This window comes from Felis catus, chromosome D1 (assembly GCF_018350175.1).
Source record: "Felis catus isolate Fca126 chromosome D1, F.catus_Fca126_mat1.0, whole genome shotgun sequence".
Lineage (NCBI taxonomy): Eukaryota > Metazoa > Chordata > Mammalia > Carnivora > Felidae > Felis > Felis catus.
The window spans coordinates 73,430,367-73,441,782 of NC_058377.1; the positions used below are offsets into that span (position 1 = coordinate 73,430,367).

At 36.9% G+C, this 11,416-nt stretch overlaps 1 protein-coding gene across 2 annotated transcripts in view; it reads left to right on the top strand.

Moving 5' to 3' along the window:
* Positions 1-2,135, top strand: part of NUCB2 (nucleobindin 2) — a 36,462-nt gene extending 34,327 nt beyond the window's left edge. For both annotated transcript variants that reach the window (XM_011286735.3, XM_011286736.4), the window contains exons 12-14: positions 401-571; positions 1,512-1,590; positions 2,023-2,135. In XM_011286735.3, the coding sequence (XP_011285037.1) occupies positions 401-571; positions 1,512-1,586 (246 nt within the window). In that variant the 3' untranslated portion in view covers positions 1,587-1,590; positions 2,023-2,135. The remainder of the gene's footprint in view (positions 1-400; positions 572-1,511; positions 1,591-2,022) is intronic.
* The last annotated feature ends 9,281 nt before the right edge of the window (positions 2,136-11,416 follow it).

Sequence of the window (11,416 nt, forward strand, 5' to 3'; positions counted from 1 at the left end):
TTTATTTTCTTCTGTTTATAGTCAATTTGGGGAGTTTTCCTGTCCTTGTGGATTTTATTTCTTTTTTTTTTTTGAGTGTGTGAAACACTGACATGTTTCTAAAAATCAAACCTGTACAAAAAAGGTGTATTCAAAGCAGTGTGATTTCTTTTCCCATATTTGATCTGTCTACCCAGTTCTCTTCCTTGTGTTGTAGGTAACCAATTTCATTAGTCTTGGGTTTTTCCTTTCTGCTCAAATAAGTACATAAATATATATTTTCTTGTTTCTTCTTCTTTCTTACCAAAAAGGTGTAATACTATAGATACTCTTTTGTACTTTGCTAATCATAGAATTTTAAAGCTGAATCAGATCTGGTTGTATATTTAAGATTATTCTCTCCCTTGTTTTTTTCTTTTAGACACTGGATCAGCAACAGTTCTTCACAGAGGAAGAACTGAAAGAATATGAAAATCTTATCTCTTTACAAGAAAATGAACTTAAGAAAAAGGCAGATGAGCTTCAGAAACAAAAGGAAGAACTACAACGTCAGCATGACCAACTTGAGGCTCAGAAGCTGGAATACCATCAGGTGGTATTTTATAAAATGATTGTGGCATTAGAAAGAATTTTAGGTGCTTTGTTAAAAGTGTGTGCTTTTGTAATATAATATTTCAAAGTATTAGTTATAGTATTTTAAATTTTAATATTAAAACAATTTTTTCTAACGTTTATTTATTATTGAAAGAGAGACAGAACATGAGCAGGGGAGGGGCAGAGAGAGGGGAGACACAGAATCTGAAGCAGGATCCAGGCTCTGAGCTGTCAGTACAGAGCCTGACGCTGGGCTCGAACTCACATACCGCGAGATCATGACCTGAGCTGAAGTCAGATGCTTAATCGATTGAGACACGCAGGTGCCCCTAAATTTTAGTATTTTTTTTAAGTTTATTTATTTATCTTGAGAGAGACAGACAATGTAAGTGGGGAAAGGACAGAGAGAGGAAGAAAGAGAATCCCAAGCAGGCTCTGTGCTGCCAGCACAGAGCCCGATGTGGGGCTCAAACCCTGAAACCATGGGATCATGATCTGAGCTGAAACCAAGAGTCAGACGCTTAACCGACTGAACCACCCAGGTGCCCCAAATGTTTATATTTTTAAAACTGCTTCGTTGAATATGAATCTAAATTTTTTTTTTGAGTTTATTTATTTATTTTGAGAAAGAGAGAACGTGTATAAGCTGGGGAGGGGCAGAGAGAGAGCGGGGAGAATCCCAAGCAGGCCCTGCACTGTCCTCGCAGAGCTAGACACAGGGCTCAATCTCACAAACTGTGAGATTATGACCTGAGCCGAAATCAAGAGTCAGATGCTTAACTGACTGAGCCACCCAGGTGCCCCAATTAATCTAAATGTTAAGAGTTTGAATATCTCATTTTGGAAAACAATTTTCAATTAGTTTGTTGTGATTTGTCAAAAGTCATGAGAAAATCAAATAATACTTACTTTTAAGACGTTCTTTTTCCATTTACTAGGTCGTACAGCAGATGGAACAAAAAAAATTACAAGAAATTCCTCCATCAGGGCCTGGGGGAGAATCAAAGTTCTAGCCACGTATGTAACTTTATTTTTTTGTTTAAGGATATAAAAAATTTATTATGAATGTAATTTCAAATCATTAATATCTATGGTATTTTCTATATATTTGTGGAAATAGTGCATCTTGTGCTACAGAAAGATGCAAAGGCTTCTAAAATTTTTATGCATCAGTATATTTCAAAAACTATATAATTTGATAGCTATACTTATGGTGAAATGATTTATTTCAACATTATTTACAATTTTTTCTAATCAGTTATTGATATTGTCAGGGAACACATTTTTAAATTATAATCTATGATTAGCTAAGTATTTTTAAAATGCTTTATATTTATATTTACATATATGTACATATACTGTACAAGAAAATTGTATATATACAAGAAAATTCAGAATAAAGGAAGATACCTTTAATAAAATGAGAGCATATATTTTTTTTTTGAACAGACATTTAAAGTCCGAAGTCCACCAGAACTTGGAAGAAAGCTGTTCAATCAACATCTGTGTCATCTTTTTACCACCCTTCCTTTTTCTCTGCTCAATAAATATTTTAAAGCATATATGAAATAAAGGAAGATACTTTTAAAATGAGAACACATTCTTTTTTAGGATACAGATACTTAAAGATTGAAGTCTATCAGAACTAGGAAGAATACAAACTCAATATCTGCTCTCACTTTCATACCTCTCTTCTTTTTAATTTGCTCTCCTTTAATGATTAATTAAGTGGCCATAATTATGCCATAATGCAATGAAATGTTTAAGTGAGAAAGTTCTGTAGTGCTTTTAAAGAAAATTTATATTGTTGTCACTCATAAAGTTAGTCTTTTATGGGTGCTTATCATCCCCTGTCTTAATAAGTCTCTTTGATGGTAATAATTCTTCTGAGAAGATCATAGTTTCCCCAGTGTTTCCTGTTAACTTCTTCCTCCTTTCAGCAAATTTAACTGCCAGAAATTCTTCTATTGAATAACTTTGGCTACCACTTCAGGTCATTTTTGTTGTTGTTGTTTATATTTTTGCTTTCAATTCTATCACTTAAGATCAGGTTCTGCCACATATAACAGAAAAACCAAAGATAACAGTGTTTTAATTTAAATATGAGTTTCTCCCTCTTACACAAAAGAAATCTGGAGGTAGGTGGTGTCCAGGTTTCTACCTCTCTGCTCTGCTATCCTCAGTGCCTGGTTTTTATCCTTAAGTTACCTCATTCTCACTGTCCAGGATTGTTTTTGGAGGCAGTGGGGAAGGGAGGAAAAGGAAATTTCCCCAGTTGAATCAGCCTCCTGGAGGCAGTTTTCCTGGAGGACCACACAGCATTGGAACTTACGTCTCTTGGCCATGTAGCTGCTAGGAAAGCCGAGAAATACATGTGGCAATTGGACCAGCTAAAAGTTAGGATCTTTAAAGAAGAAGGAAAGAGGTCATGTTTGGTAGGCAACTTTTGGTTTTAACCCAGACGGCTTTATTGGCTACCTAAATATCTGTGCACACTCTTCTGAAACATAGAAAACACTCAACTTCCTCTTCCCAAAAAGGAAATACCCCAAATTCAGTCCATTATTGCATATAGCTCAAAGACCATGATATCCTTGTATAGTCCCCTCTATCAGGTTAGGATATGGCGCCTAATGTTCTGGCCATCTACAAACTAAAACGCAAGGTGTCTGTCACCTGAGAACCAAATGCATAATGGTGAAATAGGTACAGGATAACTGCAATAAAATCAGTTGTTATTTCTGTTTATTTATTTGTTTCTAAAATCCCCTTTTAGAAAAGGGGAAAATGGGAAACATAACAGTCTCTGTTCCATAACACTTAAAAGGCACTGCTTGGCAAAAATAGCAAGGTCTCTCTGCTCTGTCCATAAATATATTCCTGAGTTTTCCAATCAGGCAAACCCGGATTCACCTTTCTGGTGAATTCATGTATTTGAGTGGGCATTGGAAAGGGTGCCTGTCTTTGGGGTGGACAGCTTTAGTACTTCACTTTCTGTTATGATGGGTTTAGGGGTTTGAGGATTGTTTTAGATAGTTACAGGCTGTTGTAGGCCAGGTTTAGGGTTTGTGTCTGTTTTTGTTTGGTTTTATTTTTTGGCAAAATGTTCCCTAAAAACTTAGTAAGTTACTGGTCCGTCTTTTTAAATTATTACCATGAGTAACCACAAAGATCTTGTCAAGTCACAAGGTTCTTTGTTAAACCTCATCTTTTACTTGCTGGCTTCTGTGTTCTCTCTCTTCTCTTGGGTCTTAAATGAATGGTACTATTTGGGACCATTTTAAACTATGGGCTTGGATGGGATGGCAATAGTCATCAGTCAGATCTTTTTCCTTAGGATTGCTCCCATTACTTGGCAGAAAATGCTTAAGGGAAGGTTTATGAAAAAGTTGAAGAAGCTTTAGCAGCTTCCTCAGAACCCTTACTTACAAATGTTTCAGTTTGGAATATGGTCGTAGCTGACTTTTTCAGTTCTTCAGGGCTCTAGATTTAGGACTTTGTCAATTTATTTTGTAGAGAGCAATTCCTTGGCAAAGCTATATTCCTTTCCATCTGTGCAGTCTTGTTAACCTTAGCCTGAATCACATCGCTCTTGTAAGACTTTGCTAAAAGAGGCTCAAAGCAGCCCACACATGCTAACATTCTGAAATTCTACCACTATTTCCTCTAACACCTTAACCTTAGTGGCATGAGGTCTGACTGCCCAAAGCCCTACCTCCTCAACTAAGCTAACTCCATATATAAGATCCTTCTACTAGCTGTACCTTACTTCTAGCTACCAAATTTCTATCAAGGTCAAGATTCCTGGTTGTAGATAACAGAACCTTCTTTAGCTCTGAAACACAATGGGATTGTTTAAGGGGTCCATATAGTTCACAGACTCTTTGGGAAGGCTGATGAAACAGAACCTAGGTTGAGCTTCATAGGAACGGCATCCTAAGAGCGGGCTGCCAAAGAAGCTGCTGCTTTTGGAACAATCAAGAAACTGCCTGCCAGACCAAGAAGCCTCCTGCTGGATTAAGGAAACTGTGAACAGTTGCCTGCTCCAGAGCTACACCACCTCTGCTGTGCTTTGTGTTGGCAAAAGTGGGTACCTCCTGTGCTCCCTCTCTCCCCATGTAACTCGGTTCTGGGCAAAAGTCTCAAGTGAGTGCATCCGATTGACTGGACCAGTCATATCTGGAATCCTAGCTGCAAGGGAGATTGGGAAATCATAGTGTTTAACTTTACTGCCTCTGTAGTACAATAAGGCATGTTTAAATCTGCTGAGTGAAACAATCCACCTCGTAATTTTACATTCTTTCTCTTAACGTTAATCATTTTTATAACTTTTAGTCCTTGTTTTACAAAATTTTTATTTTTATTTATTAAAAAAAATTTTTTTTAATGTTTATTTATTTTTGAGACGATGCGAGAGACAGTGTAAGCAGCGGAGGGGCAGACAGAGGGAGACACAGAATCCGAAGCGGGCTCCAGGCTCTGAGTTGTCAGCCCAGAGCCCGACACGGGGCTCGAACTCACAGACCGCGAGATCATGACCTGAGCCGAAGTCAGACGCTTAACCGACTGAGCCACTCAGGCGTTCTCATTTTACAAAAATTTTAAACAATCACTGTATATTCCAAAGATACCTAAGATTTTTTCTTCTCTTAAATCACGGATCCCAAAATTAAATATAGCAATCCAGGAAAGTTCTGCTTACATACAGATTTAAAAAACACATAAAAACCACTCAATAGAATAATGCTGTGTTTCTTTAGAGATGGAGAAGGATTCCTATCTCTGTTGTTTAAATTGTAGGAAACATTAAAAAATGATCTGGCATATTCTTTTGTTGATGACTGTGTGACGAGAAACTAATAAGACAGCTATTCACCTAGGCTAAACTTTTTTAGATGGTGGACTGGGATTCAATCAGAAAGTAATTAGAAACAACAATATTGTACTATGATTATGTAATGTGATAAATATGGATACAGGGCGCTCATGACAATATATAAATATATCAAAGTAATATGTTGTACACCTTACATTTACACAATGTTGTATGTCAAATACATTCAATTAAAAAAATAATCGGGGAGAGGGGCGCCTGGGTGGCTTAGTCACTTAAGCATCCCACTTGATCTCAGCTTGGGTCTTAATCTCAGGGCCGTGTGTTCAGGACCCATGCCGAACATGAAGCCAACTTAAAATATAATAATAATAAGGGGCACCTGGGTGGCTCAGTCGGCTAAGCGTCTGACTTCGGCTCAGGTCATGACCTCACAGTTGGTGAGTTCAAGCCCCATGTCAGGCTCTGTGCTGACAGTTCAAAGCCTGGAGCCTGCTTCAGGTTCTGTGTCTCCTTCTCTCTCTCTGCCCCTCCCCTGCTTTCACTCTGTCTCTCTCTCTCAAAAATAAATAAAAACATTAAAAAAAAAACTGGATGAGAATTTAGAGAAGTTTCTTATAATGATTTTTTGGCATGGGTAATAAAGGGTGGATATTACTGTAGATCTACCTCAGTTTCCAGCAAATTATTATAATTTATATTAAAAAAGGATTATTAGCTCAAGATTATTTATGGACTTAAGGAATTCCACTTCTTATACATACTAGGCACTTATGAGTGAATATTGCTTCTTAAAGAGTTTCTGATAGTATTCTTTCCAGCTTTGCTAGAAAGTATTGGTCCTGTGTTTATATCATTCTTCTTAATACTTTTTAGGTATGTAGTAGTCTTTGGTTTAACTGACTTAGTGGTATGTATTTGTAATTTGGGTTTTTGTTTCACATATGAATTTTCATGAAGCATATAAATTTTATAGTATACTTTGGTATGTATAATTAAAGGATGATACTTTGTGATAGAATGATAGAATAGGATAGAGGATAGGTACTTTATGATAGGATGATAGAATACTTGACTCTTGCTAAAAGAAACTGTAATTTAGGAGTAATGCTAAAAAAACTCTTTGAGATATGGCTCTACATTTTTTTAACCAAAATGTGTTTACAACAGCATTCTTTTCTATGCTAACTGAACAGCTTTGTATGACCAAAGCCTAAATGCACATCTGTTTTTCACATGAAGAAAATTATAAAGAAAATTTTGATGTTTTGTGAGAATGTCATTTTTTTAAAATGTTCATTTATTTTTGAGAGTGAGAACGCAAGCGGGGGAGGGGCAGAGAGAGGGGTGGACAGAGGATCTGAAGCAGGCTCTGCCCTGACAGCAGAGAGCCTGATGCAGGGCTTGAACCCATGAACTGCGAACTGTGAGATCATGACCTGAGCTTAAGTCAGACGCTCAACTAACTGAGCCACTCAGGCACCCCAAGAATATGATTTTTAAGACAGCCTAGTTAATAAAAGAGGGGGTGAGAAGGGGCTCCTGGGTGGCTCAGTCGGTTAGACAGCAGACTTCGGCTCAGGTCATGATCTTGCGGTCCGTGAGTTCTAGCACCGCCTCGGGCTCTGTGCTGACAGCTCAGAGCCTGGAGCCTGCTTCATATTCTGTGTCTCCCTCTCTCTGACCCTCCCCTGTTCATGCTCTGTCTCTCCCTGTCTCAAAAATAAATAAAACGTTAAAAAAAAATTTTTTTTTTTTAAAAAGAGGGGGTGAGAAATCTATTTTCTTTAGGAAGAAATTTTGACAAACCTAATTTTGGTTAGTGCCTAATATTTAATCTTTGTTTTATAGATATACAGTACAATGAAGAAGAAATTGAAAAAGAGCCAGAGTTAGACGATGACCTTCTTCATTTTCATGCGAGATTTTTATTCCCTGCAGAGGCTGCTAAAGAAGTCCACTGTCACCCTTAACCACCGATGCCTCAACTTCAATTCATTTTGTTTTTTGAACTGAGAGACTAAGCTGTATTGAGTAAAATGGAAAGTGTACATTTTTGTTTCCTGTGGGTGAGATAATGAAAGATTATGACAACTTGCTTTCAAGTTGTGAGATTTGAGGGAAATCAAGGTCTTTTCCTTCCTTTTTTTTTCATATAATATCATTGCAGGATTCCAGTCTTTCCTTACTCATGTTTTAACTTATTTTCTACATGAGTAGTTAGCTATGGATTAGTACTCATTTCTTAGACAATCCAAGAACTTAGCCAGAACAAGCTGTAAGTGTTAAAGACATCAAATTGAAAAATTTAGATTTATGGTTGCTAGCACTGCCAACCTGTTTACTGAGAAAAAAGCAAAACAAAATAAAACCAATAAAACCTCTGATTTAATTTAAGAATTTAGATTTTTTTTCGACATATTGCCTATGGAATGTAGAAAAACCCCTACATTTCATGTTCACAGATGTCTATAATTTTCTTTGCACAGCTTTTAGTTTACATTTTGCTTGACATTAGTATATTCTTTCAAAAGAATTTTTTGTAAGTTTATTTATTTTGAAAGAGACAGAGACAGCACGAGCAGGGGAGGGACAGAGAGAGAGAATCCCAAGCAGGTTCTATGCTGCCAGCTGCAGAGCCTGTTGCTGGGCTCCAACCCATGAACGGTGAGATCATGACCCGAGCCAAAACCAAGAGTCAGATGCTCAACTGACTGAGCCACCCAGGTGCGCTGACATTAGTATATTCTTGATGAATGCCATGTCCCAGCTTGGTTGTTAGCCAGCCCTTGACAGTGTCTTTTTCCTTACATGCTCACCCTTCGGGTTAACTTCAAAGCTGTGCATGCCTGTAAACAGGTTTTGTTTTGTTTATGACCTATTACAAGCAATAGATTTGGCTTTTGTTGTGCAAACTTCCTTACCTCTTTTTGTTTTATCCGTAGTAGTAAATAGATTTTTCAAGACTTCCAAGATTGTGACTATATATCTTGTAATTAAAGTGTTAAAATATTTTGTTTTACAATTCTTCTAATTTTGCTGCTCCATGGCATTTAAAAATGGGTAGTGATTTATTCCTATGTGATTTTTGTTTTAAGTTTATTTATTTATTTTGAGAGAGAGAGAGAGAGCACAGAAGGGGCAGAGAGAGAGGGAGGGAGTTAGAATCCCAAGCAGGCTCCGCACTGTCAGCACGGAGCCAGATGCAGGGCTCCAACTCATGAACTGGGAGATCATGACATAAGCTGAAGTTGGCTGTCTAACCGATGGAGCCGCCCAGGTGACCCTATTCCCACGTGATTTTAAACTTGTGACTTGTCTGAGTGCTTTGAAAGTGAGAGAGAAAAAAATAAGGTTGCATTTAGTTCTCTTTGCCTTCTCCCATGAATCGTTGTATTAAAATGTTATTTGTGTTCAATTTTAGTCCACGTTAAATGTAGATTTTTAATGATATGAGAGTATGTGTCATTTACTAAATGGCTACCCTCATTTTAGATTCCCTGTGTGTGGAGTATGAAACCCATGGACAGCCTGTGCCATTCCGTATTTGTTTTGTACTATGCTGTGTTACCTGGTTTACAGTTCACGATTACCCTTCAATTGTTAAAGTGACTTGAGCTTGCTTTACTTTTGAATTTTACCTTTTCTGTTCTTGGTATGGCTACTTTGTAAATATTTCCTTGTTAGTATAGTGATGTCTTAAAGATATTTTCTGTTTTAAAACATTTGCCATGCCTCGTCATGTTTAAACGTCTTTGTGGTAGTACTGAAGCATCTTTGTCAAACACAACAATTTAAAACTCCTATCATCTTGTTCTATAGCATTGGGCAATGTTATCTTACAATTTGTAGCTTTTTTTTTTTCTGATTAACTCTCAGTTCTAATCTTGTGTACATTTATTGTTTCCTTTGGTGTGTATGTATTTTCACTCTCTTTGATATTTATAGTATGTCTCATTGAAATTCAGGATTGATACTAGGAAAAAGAAAACCACATTTGCAGAAAGCTAGTTAGGCAAGCAGGCAGTCACTTATAGAGGGGTTTCTGAGCACTGTGGAGAGTAATTCTAACCCTGAAGAAAATTTCTGACTCATTTATAGAGCTCCTGACACCTCTTCCACAGAGTGAACCAGCTTGTGAGCAAATGCATAGTATTCAGACTCTGATGAATGTCCCTTTGTCCAATTCTTTAGCTTTTTTTGTACCTTCCTCAAATAATAATAGTTTTAAAAAATATTTTGTGCATTCCGCAGACATTTTGTGTCTTACGGTTGTTAATAAAGGAGAAAAATATTTTTTGTAATAGACCAGGACATGAATTTGGCAATCTCTGATTAAAAGAGAAGTAGCCTAGTTTTTTGTATTCATTATTTTTGCCCAGATGATCTGAGGTTTAAATAAATTCTTTTCTTTCTATGAACTCTTCCCTTTTCCACTTTTGTATTGACTTTCCCACTGTTGTGTTTCTTTTTTTTTTTTTTTTTAATTTTTTTTTTCAACGTTTATTTATTTTTGGGACAGAGAGAGACAGAGCATGAACAGGGGAGGGGCAGAGAGAGAGGGAGACACAGAATCGGAAACAGGCTCCAGGCTCTGAGCCATCAGCCCAGAGCCCAACGCGGGGCTCGAACTCACGGACCGTGAGATCGTGACCTGGCTGAAGTCGGACGCTTAACCGACTGCGCCACCCAGGCGCCCCCCCCACTGTTGTGTTTCTAATGCACTCCCTGAGTCACTGGAGAAAGCTTTGAGGGATGTAGAATGTTAGTCGCATCACTGTCAGCTGTCTTAAGAGTTTCCCTGCCTCCAGCTTTTGGGGTTTATTATCAGGCCTTTCAAAGGAATTCTGCCCTTCCCTCACAGTCCCAAACTATTCATCTTTTCTCCAAGGGAGTCTGTTGTATTACTAATTAAGATGTTGAGGTGACTTTATTAAGACAGGATTAATTTATGAAACATTTATGTAAAAATATAATAGAGGCCAAGTATTTTATTTCAAGGACAATTTGAAGCCAGTTAATGCCCAGTAACTGTTTCATTCTTTTGTGAGGGCTCTGGTGACTTCTAGATAGTTCTATTGGCACCTCTCTATCCAGGTTCAGGGAATAAGAATGGAAGAGCCCTGGAGGCTCATGTACTGTAGCAGAGGTGGAGGAAGGAGCCCCTTTTTGGTGAAGGTGTTTCTTTCTTTGAAGCTGTTAAGTCCAAGATCTATTAGCACACATGAAGATGGTAAGCCCTTGCAACTTTCAGTATATCCATGTACCAATTTATATAGTCTCTAATGGAAAGATATTTTAGAAGCAATATGCATACATTTATATGTAAGCTTGTGCCTAAAGTAGTTGTGGAGGGGAGACCATTAATTATTCTTTGTCTTCTGGAAAAAAATTGTCTTCTGGAATTAAAAAGTGAAAAAAATGTGCCCTTCGTTTTCATGAAGGAAACCAGTGCTGCATAATCCATGCTTTATCAATATTTATTATGTTTTAAAAGGACTTAATAATGATGGCTTATACATCCTATTTTAAAGACCATTTATTTTATTTGTTATTACTAGATTTGGAGGATTTTGAAATTTTTTCAATTTAAATGTTGAATTAAAAATGTAACCTTTTATAAATACATGGCCAAAAAAGTTCTGTTAATTTTAAAGTTTGGACAGAAATTGTATTACTCTGAAGTGTACTTGGGCTTAATTCTTTTTGGCTTATTTAGAGAATTGGATCATTTAAAAAAACTGCCAATAAATAAGTGGATTTTAATTTGATAATCAGGAAGACACAAAGACTCTACAAGTTTGTTGTATTTGAGTTTGTTTTTTGATGATACGTTGTAAAAATTCTCCCAGTGCAGTATTTGTCGGAATATATTATTCTAGTCATCATTTGTATAGCTTTGTTTTTAAGTATATTAAATGTAAAATCAGAAAAACATGTAATATTTGTGGTGATTTTCTGGGGAAAAAGGTAAACTTGGCAGTGTGGAAAGAATGGATTCTTTGCAAA